At 39.7% G+C, this 15,335-nt stretch overlaps 1 protein-coding gene across 1 annotated transcript in view; it reads right to left on the reverse strand.

The window, feature by feature from the left end:
- ANTXR1 (ANTXR cell adhesion molecule 1) overlaps positions 1–15,335 on the reverse strand; it is a 258,803-nt gene that overhangs the window by 207,491 nt on the left and 35,977 nt on the right. The window contains exons 4-5 of the mRNA XM_049856413.1: positions 1,155–1,236; positions 526–559 (exon numbers count right to left, since the gene is read on the reverse strand). Coding sequence (XP_049712370.1) covers positions 526–559; positions 1,155–1,236 — 116 coding nt within the window. The remainder of the gene's footprint in view (positions 1–525; positions 560–1,154; positions 1,237–15,335) is intronic.

Genomic DNA, 15,335 nt, shown 5'->3' on the forward strand with positions numbered 1-15,335 from the left:
AACTGCCAACCTTTTGGTTAGCAGCCAAGCTCTTAACCAATTATTTCAATATGCTAGACATACTATTAAGCACATTTTAGGAATTTTTTTTTTTTTTTAAATGAGTGAAATTTTAAACCAGACTGGCATCTTAAGTTATCATAGCCAATGACAGTAACGAAAAGGCTTGGAGCTCAAAGAAGGACAAGAAAATAAAATTTGACAGAAAATCCAAGACTTTAGTAACCCATTCAAGTATTTACTAATTTAATGATTTCAACATGCAAGCCTGTTCATGGGAATTACAGACTGTGGCCATAATGAGCTCTTAGCTACTTGCATATAATTTTCTTGGCACCAGCAGGGCAGTAGAATTTGACCTTCTATCAGCCATCTTTCTACCCATTTTCTCTTTATGATGAAGTATGTGTTCAAGGATTACAGACAATATCTTTGGAAACATCAAATTAACTGAGGCACTTTTTCAGGAGCAAACACAGAAAAAAGTTACGTAATTCATAATGATAACTCAAAATATGGTCTTACCTTGACTGTTTTCATAATAAATCTGCTCGCTGGCCTGAAATACACAGGAGAGGGCCATTAGAAGACAGCCGCTGTTGGCCGTTCCAAATACCATGTTGGGCAGTGGGATCTGGTGTTGGGTATGCAGCTAGGCCTCAGGTTGATTCTTCATGTAATTCACTCAGGCTTCACTCAGATACCAGTGGATGACGTCTGTCTAAAGTTACCCTCACATTTAACTCATATACTTGTGCAGATGAATCAGTGACTTCCTTCTCATAGCCTGGGACTTATTTTCCTTAAGGATGAAGTCACTGAAGTTCTGTCTCAACCACTGAAGCCACCAGCCAGGCAAATGTCACTTTGGGAATGGAGGGGGCTTACATGTGGCATCATTTAGGAGTGCCAGCCAAACATTAGTTAACCAGCCTTTCTCAGTGTCAGGGAGGGAGGAAGGAAATTCATTTCTTCAGTTCTTTTGGATAAAGTTATCAGCATACAAGCTTATAGGAAAATAATATTTTACTCTGTTGTATTGGGTATTATTCAGTCTTCTTAATACACATGCCCCTTAATCTCATCTGCCTTCCCCGTGTTGAAGTTTCAATATCACACTTTATATTTGAAGTTTAGAACTGTTTTAAAATTACCCTTTCAAATCCCTCATGCATGTAAGTATCTCCTCCTGGCAGTACTTTCTGGAGTTCTTCTAGGCCTTGACGGATCTGTTCCCTGAAATCCAAAGAAACGCTGTTAGTCTTTTTTTTGTTGTTTAGAATATTGTATTGTGTTTTCTGTGAAGGTTTACATAGCAGCTTAGGCTCCCATTCAACATTTTCTATGCAAATTTTTCAGTGACATTGGTTACATTCTTTACAATGTGTCCCCATTCTCATTATTTCTATTCTGGTTGTTCCATTTCCATTAGTCTAGTTTCCCTGTACCCTTACATTCTCATCTCTGTTTTAAAGTAATTGTTGACCTTCTGGTCTCATATAGGTGATTTTTTTAAAGGAGCATAATACTTAACAGGTGATAGACATTCTATTTTGAGTCAATTTGTTATCTAGTTACAAAGTGACCTCAGGGGTTAGTTCCAGTTCAAGGTTTGAAGAGTATCTCAGGGCATAAACCCTGTTAGTCTTACTAGAGCAGTTCTTATTTTGCTGTTGGTAGCATATTCACCAGTCTTTTTCTTATCGTCATAGATATCGCTATATTGCCCTACTAGTCATCCAAAAGACTATCAGAAGCAAAGTCTTTGTATTACATTATCCATTCAGGGCCAACCATAGAGCATAGAATAAGTGAGATTTCAAGGCTTGAGGGGAAGGACCCTTCCAAAGGAATTCCCATTTGCTCATGAAAGGTTTTCCATTCCCTTGGCAGGAACAAACCTTTCACTCTACATTGGAAATGAGTCTTAAAATCCAACTGCTCTTGAAGGGAGGAGGCCGGATACAGGAACTGAGACAGCTTTACATCAAGATGCAAATGACTCCCATAAGCCAGAAAGAGGTGAGTACCAGGTACCTGGGGAACGCCGCCACAAGGACCGCGGACAGATGGGGGAGCGTTTCCAGAGTAAACTCTGGCACCCTCACGACTGTGCAAAGGAAACAGAGCAGTCAGCGTTGAAAATGAGAGCCCAAGGAATCTAATTTCCAGGACAATGAAGAGTGCTTTCTGTGGGCTGATGCTTGTGTTTTCTTACTCTGATAGTTCCAGGTGGTGGTGGGGACAGAAAAGGAAGTGGGTATGGCATGGGCAAAGGGTGCTATTGGCAGTGGGAAGCGTAAGTAGTTTGGGGACCAAATAGAATCTTTGTGGACCATCCTCTCTGGGATGTAAGATGTCCACAGTCATGTTCCTGTCTTTTAAATAGGTCCATAAACTGATAAACCAGTTGCCATTGATTCCAACTCATGGTGACCTTATGTGTGTCACAGTAGAACTGTGTTACATAGGGTTTTCAATATCTGATTTTTCAGAAGTGGGTCACCAGACCTTTCTTCCAAGATACCTCTGGGTGGGCTCAAACCACTAACCATTTGGTTAGTAGTTGAGTGCATTAACAATTTGTACCACCCAGGGACTCCTAATAGGTCCACACTGTGCTGAAAAGGGCAAGAAAGTGTAATTCCTGAAAAAACTTTATTCATAGACCAAAGGCCAAGTGGCACAGTGGTTAAGTGATATGGCTGTTAACCAAAAGGTCACCAGTTCAAATCCACCAGCAGCTCCTTGAAAACCCTATGGGGCGGTTCTACTCTGTGGGTACCTATGGGGTGGAATCAACTTGGCAGCAATGGGTTTGGTTTTGGTTTTAAAAGGCCTATGAAAAGGTTTGAAATTACCTTTTTTCCACTGGGGTCTCCTTAGGGTATGAGGGTTAGATATATTGTATTTGAATTAGGGAGGGAGACGTCTTTCAAGAAGGGTAGGAACCCGACATTTATTGAGCATCCACCATGAACAAGGCACTGCTCAATGGTTTCCGATTTATCCTCACAGGAAACCCTCGAGGTAGGTATAACTGTCTCCATCTTTACAGGTGAGAAAACTTGGGTTCATAGAGGTTAACCTAGAGAGCAGAAACTTGAAGTCCAATCTGTCTAAATATCCCCATGGCTTCCCACTCTGCCAAGCAGTCTCCTAGCATGGAACAGTGCTGGAGAAGTGAGAAGCTTTCAACACCACCTGAACTACATGCCAGACTCTGTTCTAAACATGTCACGTGTGATTAATTCACTTAGGCCTTCTGACAGCTCTCTGAGGTGGACACTACTGTTCCTGCCATTTCACAGATATGGAAATTGAGTCACAGAGATGCTAAGGAACCTGATCATGGCCCCTCAGATACTAAGTGGCAGAGGTGGGATTTGTACCTAGAGGCCCTGCTCTCAGTCACTATGATAACCTCTTTCATAAATACCCCTTGGACAGGTTATTTTTCCAGAAATGCTGAGCAGGAAGGAGTTATTGTGTGCACAAGGGATATAAAGTCATTACTGGATCACTAGACCACTGCAGACTTTAAAGAGACAAACTGAAAAGGGGTTAGCTTGAGCCCGCCCTGGCCTGAACTGCTAATGCTTCTCAAGTGGAGTCTTTAACACCGAGTAGCTTGGACTTCGGGAAACGTTTTATCGGTGCTCCACTATTGGACCACACACTTAGCTGCCCAGGTCAGTAACTGGAAACCTTCCCTGACCCTCTACCTTACTCTTCTCTCCCTTCAGCTCCCCATGGAATCCATAATCAAATTCGGTTGGTTCTACTCCAAACATATCTTGAAACTGACTTCTTCTCTATCTCTTCTGCAATCCTATGGTCCAGGCCATCACTTCTTGCTTAGACCACTGGGACAGTCTCCAGCTGTCTTTCAATTACCCTCTTGCTCCTTCTTCCATTCATTCTACATGACTGCCAGAGCACTCTTAAAACACATGTCAAAACATGCCATTTACTCCTCTTCTCCAAACTCTTCAATAGCAGCCCATCACACTTGGGATAAGATCCCAAGTCCTTGCTATGGCCTCCTAGGGTCTACAGGGGCTGGCTCCTGCCTCCTTGTCTAGCCTCACCTGGCACCACTCTCCCCAACTCTTTGCACTTTAGCCACATTGGTCTTCCTAAGCTCCTTTCTCCAACAGGTCCTTCACACCGGTAATCACCCTTGCCTGGAGATCAGGGATGCTTTTTTACCCAGCTCTTCACCAGGCTAACCCTTACCAAGTCTTCAGCCCCAATTTAGTGTCATTACTCAAAGTAGTCTTCCTCGACTTCCTCAATTCAAGTTAGTTCTATTAGAATTTCTCACGACACTACGTCCTTGTTTTTTTCTTTATTGCACTTATGACATTTTATAACTAATAATATTTGATTGTGTAATTATTTGTTTTTCTTTTAATTGCAGATTTTAAACTGTATGGGGGCTGGAGCCATGTCTGTTTTGTTCCCCACTGTATCTTCAGTAAGGAGCCCTTGTGGCACAGTGGTTAAAGTGATGGACTGCTAACCAGAAAGTCCGCGGTTCGAAGCCCCGAGCAGCACCTCGGGAGAAAGATGTGGCAGCCTGCTTCCGTAGAGATTTACAGCCTTGAAAACCCTGTGGGGTCGCTATGAGTCAGAATCGACTTGACGGCAGTGGGTTTTTGAGTGTCTTTGGTGTCTATCGTAGTGCCTGGAATATAACAAGCCTTCAAGAAATATTACTGAAGAGGTAAGGGAAAAACCTGAAAGTTCCCATGTTAATCATCCTGGGAAGAGGCCAATCCTGGGAGCAGGAAATGAGGACTTAAGTGGGCCTTGAGATGCAGTGAGGAAAAACTCTTTTTCCTGGGGCCGAGGACCCTTGTGCCTGAGCCTAAGGCATGGAGATACCTGGAGCTTTCCAGCTGTGTGAGAGGAGCTTCACTTGGCTTTGCTGCAGGAGGCCAAGCAGGCGCTGACCTGGTAACTGACCCTTGGGCGGGTCTGGGCCCGAGTGGTGGTTGTAAACCACTTCCTGCGTTGTACTTCCTTTACATTAGCCCTCACATTTCAATTAAAGAACCCCAAACCAGTTGCTGTCGAGTTGGTCCTGACTCCTGGCAGCCCCATGTGTGTCAGAGTAGGACTGTGCTCCACAGGGTTTTCAGTGGCTGATTTTTCAGATTTTTTTTTTTCTTTAGATTCCCAGGATTTTCTTCCAAGTTGCCTCTGAGTGGATGAGAACCGTCAACCTTTCAGTTAGCAGCCAAGCACTTAACTGTTGTAAATGTGGTCTTATTCTTTGGCCCTGGACTATGAGGTCTGGGATATTTTGGTAACACTAAAACTAGAATATTGTGTTAATAAGACTGAAGCTTAAGGGTAAGCAGTGAAAAAAAGAAAAAAAAAGGCACATTGGGGGTGTGGAAAAGTTCCTTGGCTTCACTGTATTTTTTTTTTCCCTGCCAGATAAAGTCTGGGAACGGGGGTGTTTTTTCTAAGACTATTTCCTTTTCTTCACAAGTATTTTCTTGGTACCAGAATAAGCAAAGGCTGCTTGGGAAAATTTCCTTATCCTTGATGCTTTGTGTCTGGAAGATATGAACTCATTAGTTCCAGCTATGAGCACAACTGCCCTCCACCCCCATACACCACCCTTACTTCTCAAAAGATCAAATAACTTTATGGCACCATCTCTCTGCTCCCTGCCCCTACTCTACACACCCACAACATCTAAGCTAACAAAACTGAAGGCTTCATGGGAATTGTGAGTCTGTTTTATTCCTGGGACACTGGAGCTATCAAGACTGGTCTATTCTTTAAGCTCTCTTAGACACTGAAGAAAATTGGGAGAAAGATCTTTTAAAGAGTTGATAAGAACTTTTCTGAGGATTTCGTTATTACCAAATGAAATGCTATCTTCATGGGAAATGAGAGAGGCTGGGAATTCTATGAAGTCTATACACAGGTGTCGATATTAACTGTAATATTTTATTTTGTAAGCTGGGTAGTAGATAAGGGGTGCTCATTATCTTTTTTTTTTTTTTGTATACTTTGTTATACCTGAAATGTTTAATAATTTTAAAAAGTTGTTGTGGGTACATAAAAGTTAACCCTGGAGTTCATAAGGAGACATTCAGAACCTACCAAAAACAAACCAAAAAAAAGCCCATTGCCGTCGAGTCGCTTCCGACTCATAGTGGCCCTAAAGGACAGAGTAGAACTGCTCCATATGCTTTCCAAGGCTGTAAATCTTTATGGAAGCAGACTGCCACATCTTTCTCCCTCGGAGGGACTGGTGGGTTCCAACTGTTGATCTTTTGGCTAGCATCCGAGCGCTTAACCACTGACAGCGCTAAATCCAGGGCTCAACAAGTCACCCACACTGGAGGCCAAGAGCTTAAGAGACAGGTGTTAATTTCAATGGACAAGACTGTTGCTTCAGTTGTGGAGCTGCCAATGCTGGGATTTTTTTTTTTTGTTAGGTCACAGAAAATTGGTTGGTTTTTGCTGTCTAGCTTCTGATATGAGAACTTTACTATTCTTTAATTCTGTTGACTACTTCTGAAATTTGCCTTGCTGCCTTTATCCTGACAAGAAGAATGCTTCTGGATGTTGCTCTGTCGGCTTTTCATCTTGATTTGTACCTGCCACAGGAGGGTACTAGGTGAGGAAGGGAAGTAGCATTTCCTGAGCATCTATAATGTGCCAGGGTTTGTGTTGGGTGCTTTCCACGCGTAATTCACAAAAGCCTGACAACGATGCCACATGGTAGGTACTGTTATCTCCATTGTGCGTATGTGAAAACAGATTCAGAGAGCAGCATGCACGTGGAGGCGGGGCCGGGATTAGAATTTAGACTGGGTCCTGGTCCAAAGTCTGGATTCTCTCTACTGCATCTGTGGTTCCCAAACTTAGCATGTGGCAGTGAACTGAATAGTAGTACACAGGACAAATACAGATTTTTCTGCAACATAAACTGTGCTTCAGAATTTGAGAAAGAACTCAATATGATTTTGGCATAAAATCAAATACTGATATAGAATTCAAAATGCACATGTGTTTTTAAGATAAAAAGACTTTGAAGAAATTTTTTGCTTTCAATTAGCTACACCCTAGGACCTTAGGACTCTCACAAATCAGTCTGTTTCAAGAACTGCGGCATTGCTCCAAGGGGTGTTTTTTTTTTTTTTAACCACCATTGGAATTCAGCATGGAGAGCCCTTAGGCAAATCTCCTCAAGAGACCTTGTCTTGAGTGCTCTTGTCTGGAAGAAGTCTTGCTAGAACAATCAGACAAAGGAAACAATAATTCTTATCTGGTCTCAGGCTGAAGTCGAATTTTCTACCCATTCATTATCCCTCTGTTGAGGGATAGCGACTGACCAAGTGTTAAACACTTCAGAAAAGGATACGAGCCAGGGAGAGCTGGAGACTCATTCTTTGAATTACTGGTGGATTTATGCTGTAATGATTTGAGGTGGACTTTGTCCAGGAGAATTTTGGGTGATTCCTTAGCTGTTTGTTAAAACCCCAACAACAATCACAATAACAACAACAAAAACCCAAAACCAAACCAGTTGCTGCGGAGTCAATCTGACTCAATCAGCACCCATAGGTGCTGGTGTAGAACTGCATTCCCCAGTGTTTCCGATGGCTGTGATCTTCTAAGGTGCCTCTGGGTGGATTTGAACAAACCACCTTTCGGTTAGTAGCTAATGTTTACTAAACAATTACTATGCGCCTGGGCATTGTTAATCCTCTCAACAATTCTATAAGGTAGGGACTATCACTGCACCAGAAACCCTGGTGGTGTAGAGGTTAAATACTATGGCTGCTAACCAAGACGTCTGCAGTTCGAATCCACCAGGCGCTCCTTGGAAACTATATGGGGCAGTTCTACTCTGTCCTATTGGGTCGCTATGAGTTGGAATCGACTCGACGGCAGTGGGTTTTGGTTTGTATCGTGGCACTCGGCGTAGTGGTTAACAGCTCAGCTGCTAACTAAAAGGTCGGCAGTTTGAATCCACCAAGCCACTCCTTGGAAATCCTATGGGGCAGTTCTACTCTGTCCCATAAGGTTGTTCTGAGCCAGAATCAACTCAACTGCAAGGGGTTTGGTTTTTTTGTTTTGTTTTGTTTATCACTGTACTCATTTTACAGATAAGACATGGACGCATAGAGGGTTAAGAAACTTTCCCATGGACTCAGGCCACGTGATATTATCTGTTAATCAACAGGGCAAGAGAAAAAACAAACACGCTCCTCTATTTTTCTTAATTTTGCCATTCAAGTCCTCTCACAACTAAACAAAGATTACCTCAAAATGGAGTGAGTCTAGGTTCTTTCAAGCACTGAATAGCTCGACTCTTTTTTTCTCTCTTGTTATTTTTAAATTTAGAAAGGGCTTTTAGAACTGCCTCTCTTGGTAAAGACGGCCTGTAATTATTCTGCTCCAGGAATCAAGCGATGTGTTCAGGGTCTGTCATTTTTCCCTGTGACACTAATGGCGAAACCACACTCTCAATCAAACCCAGAAGATGACTGAGAGGGATACAGAGATGTGGTCTCTTGGTTTCCACTCAGCAATCCGAGCCAAGAGTTCTTGGCTTTCTCTCCAACTCCTTCAGCAGTAAGCAAGATACTTAACCTCTTAAACCTAACTGGGAAATGCTGATGCTACCCTTCACATCCTTTTTGAGGAGTCAGGAGTATCTTTAAGTTGAAAATTTTCAACGGAACATGAAGATGAAATGTGTAGGCAGCATATCCTTTCAGGGAACTGTTTTCTTGAAGAACTTGAGGAGGGTTTTGGTGGTTAGCTAGGTATGCCTGGATTTGTTTTTAATTTAAAAAGTGCATATAATAGTAAAATTGTGAGAAACCCTATAGTATAGTGGTTAAGTGCATGGACACTGAGGTCATGCTGTTTGGGTTCAAATCCAGGTTCCTATACTTTTACAGTGGAGTAACCTTGAGCATGCTCTGCCTCAGTATCCCCATCTATAATAATCCATATAGTAAATAATGTAATTCTTGGAACAACCTTATATGGTAGGAGCAATTATTTTCCCTTATTATAGACGGAGAATGTATTCTGGCTTATTGGTAATTATCGTTAGGTGCCGTGGAGCCAATTTTGACTCAGAGCGACCCCATGTGACAGAGCAGAACTATCCCATAGGGTTTTCTAGGCTGTAATCTTTACAAGATCAGGTCACCAGGCCTTTCTCTCACAGAGTCACTGGATGGGTTTGAACTGCCAACCTTTTGGTTAGCAAACAGCCAAGTGCTTGACCGTTACGCCACTGCTGGGAGGGGGCTCTTTGTAGGTGTAAACGTCCCACCCTACACTGCCTTAATAACCCCTGGTCCAGGCCTGGTGTCCCTATATCCTTCTTCATGATTATCTCTCTTGTTTAAGAAGATCTTTCAAATAAATTGTGTTTTAATTTACTTCAATTTTAAAACCAAGCCAGAAAAAGAGAAGTAAAATAGAAGAAGCAGAAGGAAGGAATTAATAACAATAAAAGAAGAAAATAATGAATCATAAAACAAAAACAAATACACAAAATAGAAGTAGTGAATTCAAGAGACAAACCGCTGGGTAATTTGAGTGAGGAAATAAGAGAAAAAAATCCTTTTCATGAATATTGGAAAAGGGGTATAACTGCAGATACAGGAGAGATTTAAAAAAAATTTTTTTTAAGCTATAAATTTAAAATATCAATACAGTGGTAATTCCTATCACTTCTCAATGTAGACAACATGATTAAAACAATAATCATATAAGAAAATGAGAATAGTCAAAAAACTATTCAATATGGTTTAGGCTTAGATGGCTTTCCTCTCCCAAACCTTGAACAAACGTATACTTAGTTGTTATTCCATAGTATATGGAAAAATTGCCAATTTATTCTCCCAGACTCACATAATCCTTTTACCCCGAACCTGACAAACCAAACTAAACCCATGTCGTTGAGTCGATTCCGACTCATAGCGACCCTACAGGACAGAGTAGAACTGCCCCACAGGGTTTCCAAGGCTGTAAATCTTTATGAAAGCAAACTGCCACATCTTTCTCCTATGAAGTGGCTGATGGGTTCGAACTGCTGACCTTTTGGTTAGCAGCCGAGCGCTTAACCACCAGGGCTCCTTAAACCTTACATAAAAAAAAAAAAAATACATAGATAGTATGAAATAAAACTCCAGAATACTCTTAATATTAAATATCTGTAAGTAATGGCACCCAGTTTATATGAAGTCAAATCCAGAGGTATAATAAAGGAATAAGGAACCACGATAAATAAAATTTATTCAAAGAATGTAAAGTTAGTTTTTCATTAGGAAATCCTTTGATTTAAAGTTTTCACCTTGATAGCTCTAAGGAAATAAGAATATAATTATTCTGATATAGCAAAAGAGCAATTAATAAAACTTAACATTTATTTCAGATTAAAGTATTTAATAAACTTACAATTGAAGAATCATTCTTTAATGCAGCAGATAAAATATCATTTTTATCCAATAAAGTGTATAATGGTGAAATACAAATCATTCCCATTAAACTCTGAGAATTTCAGCCAATGTAATTAGACAGGCAAAAAGATAAATATTAGAAAAGAAAACAGAGTTATCATTAATTAGAAATAATACAATCGTTTTATTGGAAAACCATTCTAAAATTAGCTGGAAAAGTATTTGAACTAATAAAATGGTGAAATAAATAAATCTACAAAACCGGTAGTTTTCCCCAAAACTAAGGTTTCTTAATCTTTTTGGGCAGGGGGAGGGGTGACATCATAGGCCTATTTAAGAGTCTGATTCAAACTACAAGTCTCTCTATAGAAAACCACAGCAACATGCAAATTTTTGTAAACCAAATTGTGGAGTTCAATAGAAGCTTGTGGACCCCAGATTATCGATTCAATGCTCTATAGTAAACGATAACAGTTTAGGAAGGAAAAAAAAAAAAACTAATTTACAATTTAAGCAAAACTTCCAAATATGTAGGAAAAAATGACACTATGAGACTGATGCAAAGAAAATAACAAAACCTTACTGAAGGACATAAAAGAGAAGTGATTTATCATATTCTTAAGTAAGAACATAGATATAGCAAAAATGCAAAGCCATTGTTGCTCAGGTTAATCGGTACTTTCATACAAGTCAAACGAAAATCCCAAAGAATATTTTACAACATAAAATATATATATATATTTAAAATGCACATGGTACAAAAACACTAAAGACTAGGGAGATTTTTGCTCAAGATTAATAGTGATGAAAAACTGGTCCTACAGATATTAAAACTGATTGAGACAGTGTGGTCACAGTGTAGGAACAGACAGAAAACCAGTGCAACAGAATAGAAAACCCAGCAATGGACCCAAGTCTATTAAAGAGTTTAATTCTTCCAATTGGTAGTAAAAGATCATTCACCAAACTGTGTTAGAAAAACTGGCTAATCTTTTGGGAAAAAAAAGTTGGATCTTGGCCTTATACCTGACATCAGATAAATTCTAGAAAAAAATCATGATTTAAATATAAAAAAATTAACTTATAAAAATACTCTAAGTAAAACCATTGCCACTGAGTCAATTCCGACTCATAATGACCCTATAGGACAGAGTAGAACTGCCCCATAGGGTTTCCAAGGAGCGGCTAGTGGATTCAAACTACTGCCCTCTTGGTTAGCAGCCGCGCTCTTAACCACTATGCCACCAGGGCTCCACTCTAAGGAAAGGTAGCATAAAAATGACAATGGTGGCCCAAACACAATTATGAATATCAATGCTAAATTTATGAATAAAATATAGAATATAGAGTTTGGCAATTTAGATCTACATCAAAAGAATAACATAACACAACAAGCATGATAAAAAATTCAAGAACAGTTAAATATTAAAAAAAAATCTTTTTAATGCATTTGGTGGATTAGTAGGTCAAAGAAAAAAATATGACTGTCTTAAGAGATGCCAAAAATGCATTTGTTTAAATTGAACACCTACTCCTATTCCTGATTTCTTTTAAAGAACTAGCTGGCCTTCTCTGACATGATCTCATTTCCAAATGATGAAACATTTGGAGTAGTTCAACTAAGATCAGGAATAAGACTATCCATGGACTTTGCAGGGAACCACCTACAATAGCTAACACTGATATAATTTATTCTAATAGTATTTAAATTAACATTAGGCACTCTCTTTTGCTAATGAAGTGACCCGCAAAATTTGTTACAATTAATTGTTTGGCAAACTGATGCTGTTACGTAGTCTTGGAAGAACAACATGATATAATGCAAAGTGCTTGAGTTAGGCAGAATCCAGAATCAGAATGCTGGTTCTGCCATTTACTGGCTATTTGACCTCAGTAAGTTACCTAAACTCTCTGTACCTCAGTGTCTTTATCTGTAAAACTGAAGTAACAGCAGCCAAGATGGAGTAAGCTTGCTACTGCTTCTCTCTCCTGCTGATTACAACAAAAAACTCTGGACAAAATAAAAAAGCAACTACCTGGGGACTCTGAAAAATAAACAAAGCCTGTGGATTGGGGAAGAGAGTCAAAATCTGGAGAAGTGACCCATACGAGGTTGAGTTTCCAGGATTTTTTTTTTTCCCTTCTTTTCTCTCATAGCTTTAACCTGAAGGTGGGCACTGGTCACATGGCAATAGCCTTAGACCTCACCTAAGACTCCAAGAAACCACCCATGCAACTGCAAAAAGAGGCTTCTGTGATTCAAAGAGTGTGGGGGGAATCCCCATTTTTTTTTCCCTTGTATGACTCCTGGCTTTGCCTCGGTGGCGAACTGCATAGCAGCAGTGTGGGTGGTCAAAGCTCCAAGAGAAGCCCCGTTTTTCTTGTTACAGGACCTGGAAAGGGGCCATCTGTGGGCCAGGTAGCACACAGGGACTCCTGGAGAGGAGAGAGCTGGAGAAGGGGCTCTTTGTATGAAGCTGTGTAAGTCCCATGCTCATCACTGAGCTGCACACCCAAAGCAGCTCAGCAAAGGCTTTGAGAACTGAAGTAACACTGAAACCACCACCTACGGAAGGACAGACAGAACTTCTGGTTTGAATCTAACCAGGGTGATTGCCTACTAAAGCAAAAAAAAAAAGAAAAGAAAAGAAAAGAAAATCAACATTCTCCAGAAATTTGAACACATCTCAGAGTCTAAACAACATAATATTCAAAGTAACCAGGCTATAATCTAAAATTATTTGACATACTAAGCACTTAGAAATGTTAACAATTTTCAACGGAAAAGATGATTTAAGACGCCAATCCTGAGATGTTAAAATTACCAGACAAAGACTTTACAGCAGCTGTAATAACTATGAGGTGAAGATAAACACACTTGAAATGAATGAAACGATAGAAGTTTCCAGCAAAGAAATAAAAACTTTAAAAAGAACCAAATGGAAATATTAGAACTAAAAAACTGAATTTTTAAAATCTGCAGTAAAAAATTCAGGGGATGATCTCAACAGCAGAATGAAATGACGGAAGAAAGGGCTAATGAACTTGAAGATAGACCAATAGAAACTATCTAATCTGAAGAATAGGGAATAAAGATTTTAAAAATGTACAGAACTTCAGGAACTTCTGGAAAAACATCAAAAGGTCTAACATTTGTGTCACTGGAGTCCCAGAAGGAGAGGAGAAACGATTGTGCAAAAAATAAAAAAGTAAAATAGTGGCTACGAACTCCCCAAATTTGATGAAAGACATAAATTTATAGATTCTAGAAGCTCAGTGAAGTCAAACTGGGATAAACTCAAAGAAAACCATGTCTACAGCCCCACAGATGTCCCTCATGGGTGCTTGTGGACCATATCACTTTTAAACATAGTGGAGAAAGTGTCATTAATGTAGGAAAAATGTCATCTCCACTCCCCAGTATATCATCCTAATTATGAATAAATGACAAGTCTCCGTTTTGCTAGTTTTCATCTGCAAGTAAAATGTGGTGAAGCCCAAACTAATATTTTTGTTAAGCAAGGACTAACTAATCCTTTTATGTCAAAAATATTTTTCCACATCTGATTCAAATGTCCTCTTATTTCATGGTACCATAAACCTTTCCTTCCTAGCTCCTTCCTTAGTAATTATGCATACTATTTCACGTTCTTTTCTCTCTCACAGTGCCCTTATATGTCTGAAATTTTAACTCATACAATAAATCTAATTAAATAAAAGAAAATATAACCTGCAAGAATTTTGTTTGTTAACATTTTTCTTCAAGTTAGCAGACTGTCACCAATCAAATATAAGATTTATCTTAATGTAATTTAGTCATTTATAAAATTTCACAACCATGAGGGACTTCTACCAAAAGTCATCACAGAGTAAATGGGCAAACGCAAAGGTCAAGGCTTTAGTTAAAAGACGGAACTACTAAATTTAAATGACTGACAGGTCAAAGCTGGCACCAAGGCACAAATCTCAAAACTACCCAGGAAGAAACTCAGTAAGTGCTGCCTGGGGTCTTAAAAATTTGCGAATGGCCACCCAAGATACAACAATTGGTTTTTGTTTACCTGGAGCAACAGAGGAAGAAGGGGACCCAGAAATTGGAGAAGGAAACGGACTGCAGGTCTAATTGCCTCCATGAACTATTAGCTCCTTTGCCATGAGACCAGAAAAAATGATGATGCCCAGCTACCATTACTGAACATTTTGACCAAGGACCCAATAGGTGGATCTTCATCAAAAGGAGGAAAAAATGTGGAACGGAACTTCAAATTCTTATAAAAACCAGACTTACTGTATACATTGAGATTGGAGGAGTACCCGAAAATATTGCCTGAAACAACTTTAAACCTTGGACAGAAACTATACCAAAAAGTCATCTTTAAACTAAACAGATTAGTTCAATTAATAAAGGATGTGTGCCTTGAACATTGTGCCCTTTTAAAAAATTATCTATATGACATCAGGAAACCCTGGTGGCATAGTGGTTAAGAGGTAGGGCTGCTAACCAAAAGATCGGCAGTTCAGATCTACCCAGGGCTCCTTGAAACTCTGTGGGGCAGTTTTACTCTGTCCTGTAGGGTTGCTGTGAGTCGGAATCGACTCGTTGGCAATGGGTTTGGTTTTGTTTTTTGGTTTATATGAGATCAAATTGACAACAAGAACTCTAGAGCATAGATGAGAACCTTAAGGGGCAGAGAGTCTAAGTTAATGGTGGTGAAACAATATAGGCAGAGATAGTGAGAATGGTGACATAATACGTAGTATGTAACATTGTCATTGAACTGTACATGTAAAAATTGTTGAACAGGCGTATGTTTTGTTGTGTACATTTTCATAAAAAAAATATCCAGGAAAAGATGGAGTTTTTAATGACAGGGATGG

The sequence above is a fragment of the Elephas maximus genome, chromosome 17 (assembly GCF_024166365.1).
Source record: "Elephas maximus indicus isolate mEleMax1 chromosome 17, mEleMax1 primary haplotype, whole genome shotgun sequence".
Lineage (NCBI taxonomy): Eukaryota > Metazoa > Chordata > Mammalia > Proboscidea > Elephantidae > Elephas > Elephas maximus.